General features: G+C 37.1%; 1 protein-coding gene across 1 annotated transcript in view; it reads left to right on the top strand.

Moving 5' to 3' along the window:
- The window catches only part of PGAP1 (post-GPI attachment to proteins inositol deacylase 1), a 71,305-nt gene that overhangs the window by 12,528 nt on the left and 37,672 nt on the right, over positions 1-21,105 (top strand). The window contains exons 3-5 of the mRNA XM_090268329.1: positions 4,499-4,674; positions 17,296-17,467; positions 20,778-20,935. Coding sequence (XP_090124455.1) covers positions 4,499-4,674; positions 17,296-17,467; positions 20,778-20,935 — 506 coding nt within the window. The remainder of the gene's footprint in view (positions 1-4,498; positions 4,675-17,295; positions 17,468-20,777; positions 20,936-21,105) is intronic.

Raw genomic sequence — 21,105 nt, 5'->3', positions numbered from 1 at the left:
GAGGATCTTAAAAGCACCAAGAGAAAAGAAGACAGTTACCTACAAAGGAGTTCTCATAAGGCTACTAGTTGATTTCTCAAAAGAAACTTTGCAGACAAGAAGGGACTGGCAAGAAATATTCAAAGTGATGAAAAGCAAGGACCTACAACCTAGATTACTCTATCCAGCAAACCTATCATTTAGAATGGAAGGGCAGGTAAAATGCTTCCCAGACAAGGTAAAGCTAAAGGAGTTCATCATCACCAAGCTCTTATCTGAAATGTTAAAGGAACACATTTAAGAAAAAGAAGATCAAAACTATGAACATTAAAATGGCAGTAAATTCACAACTATCAATGATTGAATCTAAAAACAAACTAAGCAAACAAGCAGAACAGAGGCAGGGACTTCTTAAGAAAAAAATTTTTTAATATGAATAAGAAAACATCACAATGAAAAATTCCACCAAGCACATAATTTGAAAAAAAGTGAACACATGATTAAAACAGCTAGTACAAAGGTTAAAAGAAATGCCAAGGTGGGAAGATCATGTATAATTACAACCATAAGTGAAGGGACATACACAAACACACAGAGAAGAAGTAAAAATAATGAAAAAACCATAAACTTGGAAGGGATGAGTAAAAATGGTTGTGATTTTAGAATGTGTAGGAACTTAAGCAACCACCAACTTAAATAGACTGCTATAGACATAGTTTGGTATGTATGAAGCCCATGGTAACCACAAACCAAAAATCTCTAAGATATATACAAGAAATAAAGAGAAAGGAATCCAACCTTAAAATTACAGAAAGTCATCAACATACAAGAGAAGGGAGCAAGAGAATAAGAAAGGGACAGAGAACTACAAAAACAATGAGCAACAATAAAATGGCAATAGTTGTACACCTATCAATAATTTAAATTAAATTTATTAAATGCTCCAACCATAAGATGAGTGGATAAAGAAGCTGTGGTACATACATAAAATGAAGTATTACTTGACCATAAAAGGAAGGAAATCTTTCTTACTATTTGCAGCAACATGGATGGATGGACCTAGAGGGCATTTTGCTAAGTGAAGTAAGTCAGAGAGAGATACCATGTGATTACACTTATATGTGGAATCTAAAAAACAAAATAGGCCCTGTCCAGGTAGCTCAGTTGGCTAGAGCGTTGTCCTGATATGTCAAGGTTGCAGGTTCAATCTCCAGCCAGGGTACATACAAGAAGAAACCAATGAATGCATAAATAAAGTGGAACAACAAATCGATGTTTCTCTGTCTCTCGCTCTCTCTCAAAATCAGTAAAAAATTTAAAAACAATAAACCTGAAACAAACTATAGATACAGAGAACAAACTGATGTTTTTCTAATGGGAAGGAGGTTGGAAGGGCTCTGAAAAAACTGAAGGGACTAAGAAGTACAAATTGGCGCTTACAAAATAGTCACGGGGATATAAAATACAGCTTAGGGAACATAGTAATATTGTAACAACTACATATGGTATTAGAGTGGTACTAGACTTAATCAGGTAACTACTTTGTAAGTTACATAAATGCCTAATCACTGTGCTGTACACCTGAATGTCAAGAGAAAAACAAGTTAGAGAGACCTAGAAATACTGAGGGGAACATAGAAAGGTGAGGGTAGGGAAGTTATGTGCACAGAATCCAAATTGAATCTTGGCTTGGAGATATAGCAGTTATTTCAGGCAATCAAGTAATCTGGAAGTAATTTCAGCTAAAATTTGCTTTTTTGGTTTGGTTGTTAATGAGAACAGAATTATTTAAACTTACATGTTTATTTATCTAGCTTATACTTATGGGGTACCTACCATGAGCTAGGCAGTCAGTATTCTAGGTATGAGGGATTCAAAGCAGACCAAGCCAGATAATGTCCTTTCCTTGATCAAACTTATGTTCTTGTTGGGAAGCAGGCATCAGATATATGTGTCAGCAATGTCAAAAGTTTGAATGAAAAATAAACCCTAGTAAGGACTAGAGGATAAACAAGTTCAGGCAGGGAAGGCCACTATGAGGCAATGACATTTGAGCAGAGACTTGAAAGTAGCAAGAGAATAAGATATGTGACTATTTGGGGAAAGACCCTGGGACAGGAATATGCTTGGTACAGATCCTAAGACTAGAGAAAGTAAAAAAAGATGAAGGTGGAAAAGGAGTCACAGGCTATATCTTATAAGCTGTATAACAGATTTTGAATTTTGATCTGTGTGATAGGAAACTTTTGAAAGGTTTTCAGTAGGAAATTATATAATCTGTTTTTTTTTTTTTTTTGGTCAGTTATATTTGAAACATAACACATACAGAGAAATGTACAGAGTATAAGTATTCGGTTAAAAAATCCTGTAAAGTGAATACCAATGTAACCAAGACCCAACTCAAGAAATACAAGATTGCCAGCACCCTGGAAACCCCATTTAAAACTGCCCCTTCCTGATTAAAACTTCCTCCCCTCTTTCTATATGTAATCACAGTCCTAATTTTAAGGTAATAATTTCCTTGATGTTTTAAATAGTTTTAGCATCTAAATATGTACTCTCATCTAATACATGCTACTTATTCAGGGCTATTTTTAAACTTTGTATATAAATATAATCATTCAGTATGTTTTCTTTTGTGTCTGGCTATACTCAAATTGGTTTTTAAAATCCGTCCCATTTTCATATGAACTGTGATCCATTCATTTTCCTCACACTGTATTATTTTGTTGTATACCATAGTTTATTCTGTTTTGGGACATTTGTGGTGTTGGCAATTATAATAGTGAACATTCTGCTTATCTTAGAGCACATAAGTCTATGTTTCTGTAAGATGTATACCATAAGAGCATAATTTTATATCACAGTTTGTGTGTATTCTTTTATTGTTACTGGTTGTGGTTATACTCACCGAACAGTACATTATACTTCCCTTTGGTCCACCTCCTTGACAGCATAGGAATTGTCAGTTTAAAATTTGAACCAATCTAGTAAGTGTGATTTATTTTTTAAAGATAATCACTCTAGCTTTGCCGTGTAGAGAATATGTTGTAAAGGAGCAAGAGTGGAAGTAGGGAAGATACTACTAAATCACTAATTATCAGGGAAATGAAAGTCAAAACCACAGCGAGATATGATTTTATACCCATTGGGGTAACTATAATCTAAAAGATAGATAATAACAAGTGTTGTTGAGAATGTGAAGAAATTGAAATCCTCATACATTGCTGGTGGGAATATAAAATGGTTCAGCCACTTTGGAAAACAGTTTAACAGTTCCTCAGAATATTAAACATAGAGTTATATGACCTAACAATTCCACTACTAGATATTTACCCAAGACTAATAAAAACCTACATCTGTGCCAAAAGTTGCATGCAAATGTTCATAATAGCTAAAAGATGGAAGCAACCCAAATGTCCATCAACTAATGACTAATGAAATGGATGAATGAAGTATGATTTATCCATATAATGAGATATTACTTTGCAATAAAAATGAATTAATTACTGATACATGAATTACATGCTGCAATGTGGATGAATCTTGAAAACATTATGATAAGTGAAAGAACCCAGTCATAAAAACCATATATTATATGATCCCATTAATAGAAATCTCCAGAATAAGCAAATTCATAGGGACAAAAAGTGGATTAGTGCTTCCCTAGAATTAGGAGGAGAAGAGGAATGAGGAGTGACTGTTAATGACTACAGGGTTTTCTTTTGGGGGTGATTTTTAAATTGTCTAAAGTTAGATTGCAGAAATGGTTATATAAAACTAGGTGAATATCTGAATTGTGCACCTTACATGGTGGGTTGTATAGTATGTGAACTGTACAGGTTAAGAAAATGGAATGGCAAACAGTGGTGTTCTGTTTGCTGAACCATACACAGCAACTTTTAAAGCCCATTCATGTTCAGTTTATAAATTCTGTGACATGGTTACAAAGTTAAGTCTAAAATAGTGGAAATAGGGAACCAGTTAAGAAACTTTTGGACTAATTGAGGCAAGAGATAATGGTGCTTGGATTGAGAAAGTGGTGGTAGAAATTGTGAGAAGTCTCAATTGGTGATATTTAAAAGATAGAGCATGACAGGATTTTCACATGGATTGGGTGTCATGTGTAAGAAAGAGATAGATCAAGCATGTGTACCTAAACCAAGTGATGAGAAGACTCTTGATTTTTCTCATTCTTAAAATACTCAGGTGTGACAAAATCCCCATTTCTTATTCTTCAGAGAATCCTTGCCCTCCCTTTTATTCATTGTCACTACTGCTGGAGGAAAAGTATATAGAGAATGAATGACCTGTTCACTTTTTATTTAATTAATGTATTTAGGGCACAAGACATGCACCCTCTAGGTTGGTTTGTTTTTCTAAATTGATACTGTTAAAAGATGTCCTGATGTAGGTTTTTATATTCAGGGTATGAGATAAAGTTATTTGTTAAAAGACAAGAATGGATGAAACTTTAAAAAATTTTGTTTAATGTGCACTTTACCATTTTCCTTTATAGTTCGTTCTATTGGCTCTATTGCACTGAGAAAAGCAGAAGACATTGACTTTAAGTACCACTTTGACTTCTTTAGTGTGAATTTCAATGAAGAACTGGTGGCGCTGTATGGTGGAAGTCTTCAGAAGCAGACCAAATTTGTACATGAATGCATTAAAACAATTCTCAAACTCTATAAGGTAAGAGATAAGCTTAGAAATCAATAGTGATCAGCCTACTAACATCTTTGGAACTCAGCATATTTTAAATCATCTGTCTACGTGAAAGTTGAAACAAAGATGGCACAAAGTTTTTTTTGTTGTTGATTTGAACTTGGTGGTGGTTTTTGAAGTTTAAATTGGATTTATAAGAAACCTTTCTTGAGGTGAATTTAGGGGCAAAAATTCTTTTAACTATTATAAATTAGGAGTGCAATGTATTTCCTAGAAGTAATTAGTATGAATTTCTGTTTCTAGTTATGACTGTGTAACTGGTACTAGAGTAGACCGCTTCCTTAAGTAAATAACTATAAAATTAGTCAAGATATCTGAAGTGCATATTTTCAGGTGTTAGATAACAACCAAGCAGTAAAGGACTATGATTTCTGCAAGAAAGATAACACATGAAGTGAGCTCCATAATTGCTTTGGCTTTCTGCCTGGAAGCATTTTCTAGGCCATGGGTCATAGGTAGCAATGACAGCACATTGAAACCACTGAGCCAAAGAAAGCAGAGGCTAGAATTTGGGGCTCCTGAAATCGTCTAGATTTCTGATCCAGGTGTGCAAAAGAAGAAGATTAGGCAGAGATAGGAGCTCTAGAATTTTCATTTTTCAGTCTTTGAGTGCTATGCTGTATACGTTTGCACAGGTCTAGAGGTACAAGGTGATGGTATACTGAGGAGTAAGTGATGCGTGCGTCCGCCTCAGGTACAACTTAAAAGAGCACTAAAGCAGACTAAGAATCATTGTGTGCCAGCAATTCTGAACAGTGTCACAGATTAAATACTACTACCTGCTTAGGTGAGCAGCTTCTTCCCTTGGTACGCCACAGTGCAAGTCCTAGCAGAAAACACCTGCTAGAGAACTGTGAGCTGAACTGAGATTTCAGAGGCCATGTGGTGCTGGGAAATAGGGGTTCTGACCAACTAGAGCGGAAAGATGTATTTGAACACACTGGGCATTCAAGTGAAACCCCAAAAAGGAAATGATTTAGGACTACTTTGGTCCTATAGTAAGAGCTACTCCAGTGTCCACCTTAGCAATGCTTAAATATAAGCCTCAAAAAATATCATAATTAAAAATTTAAAGTAAAAGATGCACATAACAAGGGAAGAGATGGGGAATCTCAGCAGAGATGTGGTAACTTTTTTAAAAAGAGCAAAAAGGAAAATTAGAACTGAAGCAATACAGGGTGGGGCAAAAGTAGGTTTATAGTTGTGAGTACATGAAACAGAGTTTATTCTTGTATTATTATTTATTATCATATTATTTTCCATACGAATAACTGTAAGCCTTCTTTTACCCCACCCTGTACATATCAGAAATGAACAAATCAGAAGAAAAGCTTTAAGTAGATTGAACACTGTAGAAAAGAGATCATTGAATTTAAAGAAAGGACAATAAAAACTATACAAAATGAACTGAAGGAAAAAATTAGGTAAATCCTCAGAGTTGGAGATTTCAACAGTCCTCTCAATAACTAATAAAATAAAAAATCAGGAAATCAGGAATGTATGGAAGATGTGAACAGTATTCACCAGCTTAACCTATAGACATTTATACAACACTGCATCTAAAAAGTGTAGGAACTATGTTCTTTCTAAATGCACTTGGAACTAATATACGCCATATGCTAGGCCATAAAACAAGTCTCAATAAATTTCAAAGGATTGAAATTATACATGGTTTATTTTATGATCAAGCAGAATTCATTTAGAAACTAACAACAAATAATTCTGGGAAACCTCAAATATTTGAAAATTACTTCTAGCTTACACAGAAATCAAAAAGAAGATTACAGATGAAAGTTGAAAATGTTTTCAATTGAATTAAAGTGACAATACCACATCAGAATTTGTAAGATTAAACTAGTGGTTAAAAGAAATGAATAGTCTTAAGTGCTAATATTAGATTGGAACAAGGTTTAAAAGCAATGATCTCACCTTCCAACTTCAGAAACGAGAGAATAAAGTACACTCTACGTAGAAATGTAAGTACACTCTAACCTTTCAACTTCAGAAGCTAGAGAATAAAGTACACTCTAAGTAGAAATGTAGGGAAACAATACAGATAAAAATTGAAATCAATGAAATAGAAAACGACCAAAGAAAAATATGTAACAATGGTTAGTTTTTTTTTAAGATCGATAAAATTGATAAGCTCATAGCTAGACTAATTAAAAAAAGGACACCAATTAGTATCAGGAATTAAATTTGGGATGTCACTAGAGAGCCTATGGATGGCAAGAAGTTATTAAAGGAATGTTATGAACAACTTTATACCAATAAGTGCGATAACTCGGATTAATGCCCAGATCCCTTGAAACATCAATTACAAAACAGACACAAGAGGAAACACAATCTAATTAGCCTTATATCTGTTGAAGTTTTTGAATTTATAATTAAAAATCTTACTGCCAGGAAAAATCTAGGGCCAGATGGCTACAGTGGTGAATTCTATCAAACATTTAAGAAAGATAATACCCATGTTACACAAACTTTTAGAAAATAGAGGAAAAGATAACATTTAGCAGTTCATTTTAAGAAATCAACAGATCCTGACTATCAAAATTAGACAATGACATTCATTGAAAGGAAAGTAGTGACCTAGTATCCCTCATGCACATAGATTTAAAAGACCCTCAACAGAAAATTAGGCTATCAAATTCAGCAATATCTTACATTTTAATACATCATGACCAAATAAGATTTATTCCAAGAATGCAAAGTTGGTTTAATATTTAAGTAGCAGTCAGTGTAATTCAATAAGGTCATTTCAATAGATGAAAATGCATTTGACTGCATTCAGCACCCATTCATGATTAAAAAAAACAAACAAAAAAACTCAGGCAGTAGAATAGAAGCATACTTCCTCATCCCTGAGGAATTGTATTCACAGTATTATGGGAGGAATCGAGTCATATTAGGTTAAGGACCTATATGTATTGGATAAGATATTTATTGGTAGGTAAATAAGAGGCAATCACAGAGTGAGATTTCTTTTCATAAATGTTATTCACAGTAAATTATCAAGTGTCTTCAATTTTTCAGCTTCTGTCTGCTCTCACTACTTCTATCTACAGAAGTCCTACCTAGTACAATACAGCCAGAAAAAGAAACAATTAAAATTTAAAAGATGAATTAAAACTGTGTATATTCCAGATGACATAAATATACAGAAATGTTTAAAAGAATTTACAGAAAATTATTAGAAATCATAAGTGAATTTAGCAAGGTTACAGGATAAAGGGCCAATAGTCAAAAATCAGTGAACAAATGGAAAGTGAAAAAAAATTTTAATTATATTTTATTGATTATGCTATTATAGTTGTCCCACTTTTTCTCCCTTTTCCCCCCCTTCACTCAGTGCCCCTCACTCCCTCAGGCCATCCTCTCAGCATTGTTCATGTGCATGGGTCATACGTATAAGTTTCTTGGTTACTCCATTTCCTATACCGTTCTTTACATCCCCACGGCCATTCTGTAACTACCCATTTGTACTACTTCACCCTCAACTCTTCACCCGTTCCCTCATTCCACCTCCCATCTGGCAACCATCAAAACGCTCTCTGTATCCATGACTCTGTCTCTGTTCTTGTGGCTTAGTTTGTTTTTAAAATTCAGTTGTTGACAAGTGTGTCTTTATTGCCATTTTATTGTTCATAGTTTTGATTTTCATTTCTTAAATAAGTGCCTTTAACATTTCATATAATAATGGTTTGGTGATGATGCACTCCTTTAGTTTTTTTTTTTTTTTTGTCTGGGAAGCTCTTTATATGCCCTTTGATTTTAAATGATAGCTTTGCTGGGTAGCGCAATCTTGGCACTAGGTCCCTGCTTTTCATGACATGGACTATTTCTTGCCAATTCCTTCTAGCCTGCAGTTTCTTTTGAGAAACCAGCTGACAGTCTTATGTGAATTTCCCTGTAGGTAATTAACTGGTTTTCTCTCTTTATCTTTAAGTTTTGGCATTTTAATTACGATGTGTCTTGGAGTGAGCCTCTTTGCATCCATCTTATTTGGGACTCTGTGCTTCCTGGACTTGCATGTCTATTTCCTTCACCAAATTAGGGGTGTTTTCTTTCATTTTTTCAAATAGATTTCCAGTTTCTTGCTCTTTTTCTTCTCTGGCACCCCTGTGATGCAAATGTTGGACTTCTTGAAGTTGGCCCAGATGCTGTTTATACTATCCTCATTTTTTTGGATTCTTTTTTCTTCTTGTTCTGATGGGTTGTTTTTTGCATCCTTATGTTCCAAATCATTGATTTGATTCTTTGCTTCATCCACTCTACTGTTGTTTTCTTGTAAATTGTTCTTCATTTCAATTATTGTATCCTTTGCTTCTGACTGGATCTTTTTTATGCTGTTGAGGTCCTCACTAAGTTCCAGTGTTTTGAACTCTGCATCTGATAGATTACTTATCTCCAGTTTGTTTAGCTCTTTTTCTGGAGTTTTGATCTGTTCTTTCATTTGGGCCATTTTATTTTGCCTCCTCATTTTGGCAGCCTCCCTGTGTTTGTTTCTGTGTATTAGGTAGACTTGCTTTGACTCACTGTCTTGGTAGTGTGGTCTAATGTAGTAGGTGTCCTGTAGAGTTCAGTGGCACAGCCTCCCTTATCACCCAAGCTGGGTACTGGAAGTGTGCCCTTTGTGTGGGCTGAGCACACCCTTCTCTTGTAGCCTTGTTTGCTGTTGTCAGATCAATGGGAGGGATTTACCCAGACCAGTCAGCTGCAAGGATTGGCTGTGACCACTTACCACCAACCTCCACCTTCTGTGGAAGATAAGCTGTACAGGAGCAGGGTGGTGATACTCTGATGTGGTCTGTAGCTTTCCACTGAGTACGTTGGCCCTGGGGTTTCCCAGGTGGTGCAGGCAAAGTCAGCCCCCACCTGTGTTTTGCCTGGGGCACCCTGTCTGAGCTTTAAAGCAGTCTGAGATGGTTGCTACTTGTACAGGGTTTGGAGATTCCCAGGCAAAGTTAAGCTATGAATGTAGTCTGACTGCTGCTAGTGCTGGGCCTGGGGCTCACTGAGACCTGCTGTTGTTTGTTTGGTAGGATTTAGGAAGTTGTAAAGCATGAGCCAAGACCAGCTATTAATATGGAAAAGCAGCTTGGGTGGACCCGTAAGTTGGGTAGGGCTGAGTCTCCGGGGATGTCCAAGACAGGTCAAACTGTTAGCCAGGTTGATGGAGTCTCAGATATGGCACCAGTCTGCCGACTCTGTGGGCGGAGGGTTTGGAAAAGGGATAATGGTCTCTGCTCACCTTAATGCCAGGCACCTCAGTCTCTCCCTGTATGCCAGTGATGCCGTTCAAGTTGCTACCCCAGTGCTGGAGCTCAGAGGGAGTGAGTCTGAGTAGGTGGGTCCGTATGTGGGTTCATTAAGAAGACCTGCTTGAGGGTCCAACAGTTTCTTCCACAGATTCAATCCTGCTGGTTTTTGCAGCCAGAAGTTGTGGGGACTTTTCTTCTTGGCTCTGGAACCCTGGGCTTGGGGGCCTGGTGTGAAGCTGGGACTCCTCACTCCTGAGCTATCCCTCCCCAATTTTTTTTTTTAGAGTTTATTTGTTTACTTTTAGAGAGAGGGGAAGGGATGGAGAAAGGGAGAGAAGCACGAATGTGCAAGAGATACATTGATCAGTTGCCTCTTGCACGCCCCCAGCTGGGTACCTGGCCTTCAACCCAGGCATGTGCCTTGACCAGTAATGAAACTGGCAACCTTTTGGTTTGCAGGTCAGCACTCATTCCACTGAGGCACACCAACTAAGGCACCTCCCCAATTGTTCTCCACCACATGTGGATGAGGGACCAGCCTGTTCTCTGTCTTAGCCTTCATACTAGTCTGGATGGATGTAGTTTCTTTAATTCCATAGTTGTCAGACATCCATTAAACTTGATTTCTGATGGTTCTGCGTGATGGTGGTTCTATATTTTAGTTTTCATTTTCATGTGGTTGTGTGATGAGGCAAGCTGTGTTTTCTATGTTGCCATCTTGACTGGAAGTGAAAAGTGAAATTAAAAAATGCATTTACAGTAGTGTAAAAATGCAATTCTTATGTATATATTTAATGTAAAATTTGCTAGATCTGTACACTGAAAACTTCAAATATGAGATAAATTAAATAAATCTGAAGTAAGTGAACAGACCAACTTCATGAATTTAAAGATTCACAATTAAGATGTAAATTCTCCCTAAATTGATCAATAGATTTAAAGTAGTACAAAACAAAATACTAGTAGGTGTTTTTGTAAAATTGACAAGCTTATGCTGAAATGCAAAGAACCTAAAAAGCCAACAGTCTTGAAAAAGGAGAACAACGTTGGAGCACCTGCGCTACCTGATATCAAGACTTAACTATGAAGCTATTGTAATCCGCTTCCATCTTGGTATTCCTTTCCATCTTGAAAATGAAACATAGACATCATGATTCTTTGCATAAGCTAGCATTTTAAAATTATTTCTACAGCAGGTTTTTTTAAAACTTAAATCTACACTGAATATTATGGGAGGAAACAATCCATATCAAGTACAGAACCTTTTATATACCTGATGTTTATTGGATAAATAAATAAGATGTGATTACAAAGTGAGATTTCCATAAATGTCATTTATAATAAACAATCATGTGGATAATGTTATTTATTAGGCATTTTTCTTCTCTATTTTCTGTTTTCAGATTTTCTCTAATAACTGCATGTTAAATGTATAATACAACTAATCTTTTTTTTTTAAGTTGAGGCTTTTAGAAAGTAAGATTTCAATTAGAAGTAAAGATAATAAGGGTTAGAGACAGACCTGAATCTTGTTGAATGGATAGGATTTTTCTGTGGGGAAATGAGAAAACATTTTAGATGGAGAAAACCTCATTTGTTTTCTGAGTCTCAGTGCAAATTTAGCAATGAATAAAACAAATGCAAGCCTTCATGGGTTTTATGTTCTTGTGGGGAGAGGCTGATAGGAAACATCAGAAATAAGAAAAATTTATACTATAAATGCCAGGAAGAAAAATAAATCAGCAAGTGGAGATAGGAAGTTAAAGATACAAGACTACAAATATAAATGAGTGGCAGGCGGTGAAAGACAAATACCATATGATCTCACCTAATACAGGAACCTAATGAACAAAACTGATGACCAAAATAGAACCAGAGGCATGGAAACAAGGAGAAGACTGATAGTGACCAGAGGGGAGGGGAGAGGGAAAGGAGAGGGGAAAGAAGGGAAAGAGTCTAGTGAAACAACTAGTATAAGTGACCCATGGACAAGAACAACAGGGCGGAGACTAACTGTGGGAGAAGAGGGGGTAGGCGGGACAGGGAGAGCAACAGGGGAAAAAAATGGATCAACTGTAACAGAACAATTTAAGAAAATAAGTTAAAATTAATTGATTAATTAATTAATTAATATAAGAGTGCCCAGCAAAGACCTGTTGAGGAGCAGACAATGTAATAAACAAACTAAAGACTAGAGAGAGTAGCTTATTTGCATATTTAGAAAAAGAGTACTCTAAGCAAAGGAAACATACATGAAGCAAGCACCCGTGTACTGTGTTCAAAGAAAAGCAAGGAGACTTGTATGACTTGAATAGATAGAGTGGAAGGAGATGTTGGGGAGAAGGGAGATTATAGAGCCTTTAAGGCAATTTTAAAAATGTTGCCTTTTATTTGAAATGATATGGGAAGCCACTGTAAAAGTTTTTGAGCAAAAGAGTGACATATTATAATTTAGGCTTTAACATTAATTTAGGCATCATTCCGGATGCTTTCGAGGATAAACTGAAGGGATTTACTGGCAGACCAGAGAGACCAGTTAGGAGGCTATTGCAATGATTCCAGCAAGAAGACCACCCTCCCCTCCGTACCCCCATTCTTATTAGGGATTTCTGGACCCAAGAGTAGGTAGGACGACGACCATGTCCAGCTTGAAGCAGCTCGAGGAGCTCGAGACCTTCGCCCATTGTCCTTTATAAGATTATAAAGGGTCTTAAGTCTGAGAGGGAGGGATTGTTATTTTTTATTGTTAAAATAATTAATTAATTAATTAATTTTAAAAAAAAAGAATATATGAAAAGGTGAAGCATGAGAGCTTGTATGTATGACCCATGGGCATGGACTTGGGGGGAATTGCTGGGCGAGGGGGGTGCTGGGCGGAGGGGAGTAAGGGGGAAAATTAGAACTATTGTAACAATCAATAAAATATACTTAAAGAAGTAATGGTAGTTTGGATCAAGTTGATAGCAGTGGCGATAATAAGAAATGGTCAGATTGGTGTAATCCTTGAAGTCTGGGGCAACAAGATTTCATGGTAGATCAGATATGGAGGGGCAATGTGAGAGGAAAAGAAGAGTTAAGAATGACCCCAAATTTTTTGGCTAAACAGCTAGGATTAAAGTGCTGTTAACTGAAGTGGGGGAAAATGTAGGAGGAACAGATTTAAGGAGATTAATAGTTTAGTTTTAGACAGGATCGATTTAAGGTGAACACTCGATATCCCAAATGTAGCTAATATGCCATTGGAGTTTAAAGTCAGAGTTTAAGGAAAGCAGTCCAGTCTGGAGATTATAACTTAAGTGTTGACAGTATATAAATGTATTTAAAGCCATAAGACCTGATGAGATTATTGGGGAGTCAAGATATGAAAGAGAAGAGATCTAAGGATTGGGGCCCGACTCACTCCATTACTAAGAGATGAGGGGAGATGAGAAGAAACAAGCAAGGGACTAAAAAGGAGCAGCCAGTGAGGTAAGAGAAGAACCAGGAGAGTATATTGTCAAGGAAACCAAGTAAAGCCTTTTAAAGAGGAGGAAGCGATCAGCCCTGTCAATTGCTGTTGATAGGTCAAGTAAGATGAGGATTCAGAATTGGCCATTACATTCCTAAGTGACTTGATAAGAGCAGTTTTGGAGGAGTGTTGGGGTGAAAGCCTGATTGGAATGGATTTAAGAGTATAGGGAAGCTGAGAAACTGGTGACAGCAAGTACTGTATAAATATCTGATTTTTGAAGAGTTTTGCTGTAAAGAGATGTAGAGAAAGATGTGGTCACTAAAGGGGAAAGTGGGAGTAAAAAGAGAGTTGTCTGTTTTCTTAGAGGAGGATAACCATGTATTTATATAGTAATAATAATGGTATCGTCGGCAGCCGTCCGTCTCGAGAGACGATGGTGTAGCTTCCTAAGTGTCTATCTGCACCGCCGAGAATGGCTGTGCAGTCCGACTCGGGAGTGACACGGTATCTGTCTCCTCCCGTGTTGAATCGACATCTTGCGATGACGCTGGAGTGTCCTCTCCAGTGGAGCTGAAGCTACAGAGCCTGGGCAGGGTGATATGGAGGGTCTGCTGTTGCCCATGCAGCAGACCCCCCCTCTCTTCGCAGCTGAAGGGTCCAAGGGAAAGACGGAGTCGATACAGCTTGGCTTCAGGTGCGCCGCAGGAGTTGCCGGTGTTGACTACAACGTCAAACCGCCTTAGGGACTCCGGCTCCGGATTTTCTGTCGGGGTTTACTCCCTTAGCCTTTCCCCAGAAGAGGTATGCCGCAAGGCAGCAGAGGTTTTTTGGAGTCAGAGTTTTCCTTCTCTGATGTACCCTGACTGGAAGATCGAACCAGCGACACTTAGCTCGCAGGCCGACGCTCAATCCACTGAGCTAAACCAGCCAGGGCAAAATAATGGTATATAGAGAGGGGAAAACAGTGATGCAAGAATAAAGTAAGAATTGCTAGAGTGATGTACTTGAGAGGGCCAGAGGAGACAGCTTTCAGAGCATGTATGTAGTGTTGGCTTTTGCTGAGATCAGGTCTGATGGGGAACCCCAAGACCATTCCCAGGCTCTGTGATTCTCCAGGAGGACTCATAGGATTCAGCATATAGTGTACTCATGTTGTGATTTATTGGGTTAGCCAGAAAGTTCATATGGTTTTTTTCAATAAAATAAGACACATTTTTCATTTTCGCCAAGAACTTTATTGATTTGGATAGTTTGAGTATGTCAGCTCTCTCCCATGTGGTGTAACTGATTGTTCTCAATTTCTCTATTCCATTTAGCTCTGTTTCTGGGGATTCCTCTTGGAGGTTGTTTCTTTGTCTCCCCATTTTTGGTGACTGTTCTTGTTTGTTTCTGCACCTTAGATTGATCTGCTTTGACTTCCTGTCTCCGTGGTATGACCTTCTGTGGGAGGAGACTCGTGGGACTCAGTGGTGCAGTCTCCTTGATCTCCTGAGCTTGATGCTCTTGGGATGCCCTTTATGCCATTTATGTGGGCTTGGTTGTTGTTGGGTCGTTCTTGGTAGGCTATTCCCTCCAGCTGGCTGACTGAAAGTCACTCTGCCTACCATGTCCTGTACAGGTGCTGCCAGAATAAAACCAAACAGCCCAGGAAACAAAACCACACCCACAAAAATAACCCCCACCCCTACCCACACTATCAACAGCAAATGAGCCAATATTTATAAAGGTGTAAAAGGATTAAGACTATTATAAGAAAGGAAAAATGAATATGAGATGACTAACTGAAAGAAAAATGATTTTGACAATAGAAGGAGGAGCAACACTAAGAGTAGGGAACAGAGACAAGGCAAAGAGAGAAAGAAAAGAAAATTTACATTGTAAAGAAAAAAGGGAGGGAAGAAGGCAGAATGGAGTAAGATAAGGGAAGCATATAATATTAAGTTTAAACAGAAATTAAATATATATATATACACACACATATATATAACGAGAGAGAAAAAGGAAAAAAAAAGAAAAGTAGGAACCAAATTGAGGAAGAAGATCTATCACAGCAATATCAATAACAGAGCAAAGATTAATATATGTAGGGTGGGAATAAGAGGGAAAGAAAGAAAGAAAGAAGGAAGACAGGAAAGAAAGAAAGAAGGAAGAAAGGGAAGAAAGAAAGAAGAAAGAAAGAAAAGCTTAAGAGATGTCTTAGAGGAAAGAGGAGTGATTTTGAGAGGATAGAGAGAGAAGGAATACTAGAAGTGAGGAATGGGAACCAGGCTAAGAGAAGGAAAAATTAAAATTTAAAATAAAAAAAGAAAGAAAAGGCACAGGGAAGGCAAAATGGAGTAGGAGAGAGGAATGGTAAAATTTGAGATTTAAAATACAGAAATAATGAAGATCTAGAAATAAAATTGAAGAAGTGCGCTGTGACTACATGTGTTTCAGTTGTGTTTTTACCTTTCTTGAAATAATAACATATAATACGCTGAAAATCTTGCGTATTTTCTTCCATCTTCAGTATTTAAATCGCTATACAAAAACTCACCAATTCTGATAAGTTCTTTCTCAATGCACACTGAGCCCTGGCTGGTATGGCTCAGTGGATTGACCACCAGCCTGCGCACTGAGGGGTTGCTGGTTCAGTGACAGGTCAGGGCACATGCCTGGGTTGCAGGTCAGGTCTGTGGCTGGGAATGTGCAAGAGACAACTGATTGCACAACCATGTTTCCTTCCCTTTCTTTCTTTGCCCCTTGCCCTCTCTCTAAAAATAAACAAATGAAATCTTTAAAAATATTTTTAAAAATAATAATAAATTCACACCAATATGACAGCTGTCATAATACAATCTAACAAAATTGTTTCAAATGGAGTTAAAGACAACTAAGTGCTAATAGAGCCATCTTATGGGGAAAAAAACAAATGAACTTTTTGGCCAACCCAATATTACAATGAAAGAATACAAAGCAAAACCAGCAAAAAGGAAGGTGCATGGGGTGAAATACAAAGGAAATGCAGGTGCGAGCTTTCAGTTGTGACGTGTGAAGTGTTGTCTATGAGAGCAGCTCATTATCAAGATGTTTATTGAGGATTGGTTATATGGACACCCTGTGCCTATCACATACCAAAATCCCAACCAGAAGGGCAGTAGTGTTCAGCATAAAGGATGTTGTTTGCACAGTGTTAGCATAGTGAGACATCATTTAGGGGATGATGGGAACCCTCCCAAAGTTTAGGGTCCCAGACTGCAGAGGAGAGCCAGCCTTATATGCAGTCCACTGTAAAGATAGCAGTTTCAGGCCTACTATGTTAACTGTTTTCTGCACGAGGTCCAGTTTATTCAGAGTAACAGGAGAGAAGGTATAGATGAAGGATCAGTATGAAGGACAATGAGTAAAAGTTTGGTAATGGAACTGAGGATACTGTGTAGAGAAATGATTTTTTCAAAATGCAGTATTTAAGAAATAAAGTATGTAATTGTTAGTGGATAAATGTTATGAAATGTTGGTTTATTTTTAAACCCAGGTGCATAATAGGGAAATAATTTGATAAGATAAGCTATATCAATATGATGAGGCTGCTGTAGCAACCATAATTTTTCCAGCTTTCTTGTGGAATTTCCAATTTTAGATAAATGATCCTATAAAATCTAATATTTTGGTATACACCAAATATAGTTACATTTCTTACATCCAGTATAACAAACAATAAAACATGGTTTGCTAGACCCAAGTTTTCTGATTTTGCTTCAGAAATTCAAATGTGTTTCTATAGCTCATGATGAGATTACATAAGTAGTTTAATTTTTTCTATTTAGAAAGAAGTAGTTAGTATTGTCATTATGATGCTAAGTTTTAATTATGTCTTGGTGATTTTTTTAATAGGGTCAAGAATTTGCTCCAAAAAGTGTGGCAATAATTGGTCATTCTATGGGTGGCCTTGTTGCAAGGGCGTTGCTTACACTGAAAAATTTTAAACAAGATCTGATAAATCTTCTTATTACACAAGCTACCCCTCATGTTGCTCCTGTGATGCCATTAGATCGTTTCATTACAGGTGAGTACTGTCATGAAACTAATGTAATGTACACTACCTGACCTCCACATTGTTATTTAGAATAAAGTAAATACGTGCAGCTACTCCCTCTAGAGTGGGCTACAGATTCATCCATGTGTGAAGCAGCTCAGTTTCAAATCACTTCCAATTCTGAGTATCTCTTTTTCTGTCACTTTCAATGTAGGCTCATAATTGAAGCTGCCTTTAATTTTCTGTCTATAGCATCTTAACGTGGATGGCATATATCTTGTAACCCCTAAGCACTTAGGCTCAGTTTTAGTTATTCTTGAGGATGATTCCCCGTCTCTTAAAGTGTGTTTCAATTTCTTGTGTTTTGTTAACTTTCCAGTACTCTGTTCAAAATAAGCTTATTTTTAAGTAAAATAGTAGAAATGTCCTGTTTTAAATAAATAGTTCTGTTAACACTTTATGTGGTGAGGTAGAACTGCTAATATTTATTGAGCTCTTACTGTATTTTGGATATTGTGTTAAGGACTTTGCATGATGTATTATTAGTTTTCTTATTCCTTATAGTAGTCCTTATGTTATATTATCCCCATATTATGGATAGAAAAAATAAAAACCTCCAAGACTATAATTTTGCCTAACGTTACATTGGCAAGAAAATAATGGAGCCAGCATTTGACCCTGATAAACTTGTTTCTGAGCCTGAGCTCTTAACTTTTGCATGCTATACTGCTTCTTAATTGAAGTACATTACTATAATAGAGGAAATAAAATTATGGATAATGCTATAACATTGCAGAAAGTTTTGAACAGTAAGACTCTATGATTGCTGTCAGGTAATTGAATAGTGATAATGTCACTGAATAAGAATTAAATGCCTACCTCAACTTTTTATTAAAGTCAAATATTATCTTCACTGCTATTGCAATATTATGTGAATAGAAGAAAATCTTTAGAAAGAATTCTTTTTCCTGATTGGTAAATTTACTCAACTTCTTACCTTATCAAAATTTGTATTATCTTCATTGTGATGAAATTTGTGTTTATCGTTAAGTGAGAAATATACCCTGGTGACTTCAAACCAAAGCAGTAGTTGTCCAAAGCACCTGTCTTTTTTTTTTCTTTTTAATATTTTATTTATTTATTTTTAGAGAGAGGGGAAGGGAAGGAGAAGGAGAGGGAGAGAAACATCAATGTGTGGTTGCCTCTCACATGCCCCAGTGGGGGACCTGGCCCGCAATCCAGGCATGTGCCCTGACTGGGAATAGAACTGGCGACCCTTTGGTATGAAGGCTGTTACTCAATCCACTGAGCCACATCAGCCAGGGCAAAAGCACCTGTCTTAACTTAACATTGCCAAGGAGTAACTTATTTGTTGGACTATCTGATACAATAGTAATTAACAGTGAAGTTTGATTTTTCTCATTACATTTAACACTTTTTCTGTAGAAATTTTTAATAAAATATTTTAGTTTTATTATAGAAGTTATTTAAATCTAATTCTAATAATCATAAATTATCTATAGGTTTAGAAAAAATCAAAGGCATAGACAAATCACAATACTTGCCAACATAATTGAGAATGCTTTCTCTTACTGCATTTTATATGTATATGAGCCATATAGGTTAAATTAGAATTACTCAAAATACATTTAAAAATTATTTGAGGAAAGCTTTCGAGAGAATTGGGCTTCATTGCTTTGAAGGATAGCAATGGTCTTTAAACGGTCCAGGCTGAAACTGATTCTTAGGGCCAAGGTGTTTTTACTATGATGAGCAAGCTTCTTTCCCATTTATTCCTTATATATTTTTTATTGCATTAAGCCAAAATTAGAATGTAGAAACCAAAGTTCAAGGGTGGTAGATTTTCGGTTTTTAGGAGGTTCATATACCTCCTAAAGGCTCATATATTTTCTGTTTGTAATTGGTGGAGATGCTGCCCTTCGCTAGGGGAAGGGAAGGCCTGCATGGGACTCTGCACGTTAGAGGGCCCTGCTCTGGGGTGTTCCTTTCCCACAGGGCTTCGTGGGTACAGGCCCAGCAGCTTCCCCACTGAAGGCTGGGGCCTTTGCTTTCAGAGCATATCCCAGATAACCAAGCCTCTAGACTTTCTTGTCCATACGCCCCAAGCCCGCTTCCAGGGCTCATGTGGGCCTCTTACGTGGATCTGTTCTGAGGGCAGCTATGTACAACCCTGAGCTTGAGTTGTGGTCACGCAGTGGCTCTGCACGAGGAACGGATAGCTTGGATGTGCACTGAGGCCCTTGTGGTGCAGGATGGAATTGGGATGGGAAGAGAAGGATGATAGCACAGTAATGGTGGGCCAGAGAAACGCTCATCCTACACTGTCATTATCCAGTGTCCAATTCTGAGGTGCCCTAGAATTCTTCATTTGAACCTGGCCTTCCAGGTTGAGAAACTATATTTGATTTAACAATTTGTTATCTGGAATTTTGGCTTTTAAGTATTTAGGCATAGGGCATGTGTACCTCATTGGTACTCTTATCCTAGGCCCTGCATATATTAGGAGTGGGTTTGTGTGGTCACAATCTAAGTACTGTAAATACTGCTGAGATCTTTAATGGGAGCTGTATGCTGTTTCAAAATATTTGAAGCCCTCAAAGGGATCAAATACCAGGATAAAAATGCATTAAGTTTTGATTAGAAGAGGAAATGAGAATTGTCCTCCCCTGACTTCAAATTTTGATACTAACATTTTCTCACTATTCATAGCGAAAGTAGAAAAATTGTCTGCAAGTTCTTCCCTTTGAACTACTTATTACACTAAAGAGATAGAACTTAACCCTCAGATGTTTCATAGCTGCATAGTTCCAAGACTAACTAGTATAAATGTTATTGTCTTGACAGATTTTATTTTGAGAACTTTAGTACTTCGTGTGGTGGTGGTTGGCTGCAGGAGAGAGCTGCTAAGCCCTAATAAGCAGGGACACTGCCTGAACAGGAAGATCTACAATTCTTTAGCGTAGTAAACTCTTATCTTTGGAAGAATTTTAGTTTTTTGTCTTGCTGCACTGTGTGGCTCATGAATAAGTAGCATCCTTGTGGAATGTAGAAACCTGTTTGCATATCAATTTGTCAAGCTAAAAAATTTGGGTATCTTTTTTCATTACTGATGCGTTTAGTTAACTTGGTATTTGTAATCTAATTTAATGGGGTAAGCAGAATATGTATAAAAATACTATCTTAAAATAGAAAATGTGAATAACATTGTTTATAGATAATTCAGAAGACTTAGAAATTCAGTTTAATATTAATATTATGTATATCTTATTGGTGCACAAAGTGATAACTAATTTTTAATGTCTTTTTTATCTTTTACCAGATTTTTATATGACTGTAAACAACTATTGGATTCTAAATGCTAGACACATAAATTTAACCACACTTTCTGTAGCTGGAGGATTCCGGGATTACCAAGTTCGTTCAGGACTGACTTTTCTGCCAAAACTAAGCCATCATACCAGTGCCTTATCTGTTGTGGTAATCTTTTTTAAAAGACTCTACTGAAATAGTAACATCATGAACACAGTGGGGTATGAAAAGGAGAAATGATATGTAGCTGCTTGGAAAGGACTGCTGAGTTGGCGTAATACTGCTGTGTGTGTGTGTGTGTGTGTGTGTGTGTGTGTGTGTGTGTGTGTGTGTCTGTG

The sequence above is a fragment of the Furipterus horrens genome, unplaced genomic scaffold (assembly GCF_987537825.1).
Source record: "Furipterus horrens unplaced genomic scaffold, mFurHor1.1.pri manual_scaffold_1, whole genome shotgun sequence".
NCBI classification, from domain to species: domain Eukaryota; kingdom Metazoa; phylum Chordata; class Mammalia; order Chiroptera; family Furipteridae; genus Furipterus; species Furipterus horrens.
Note: the sequence above shows the minus strand (reverse complement) of the source record. Positions and strands in the feature narration are given on the sequence as shown.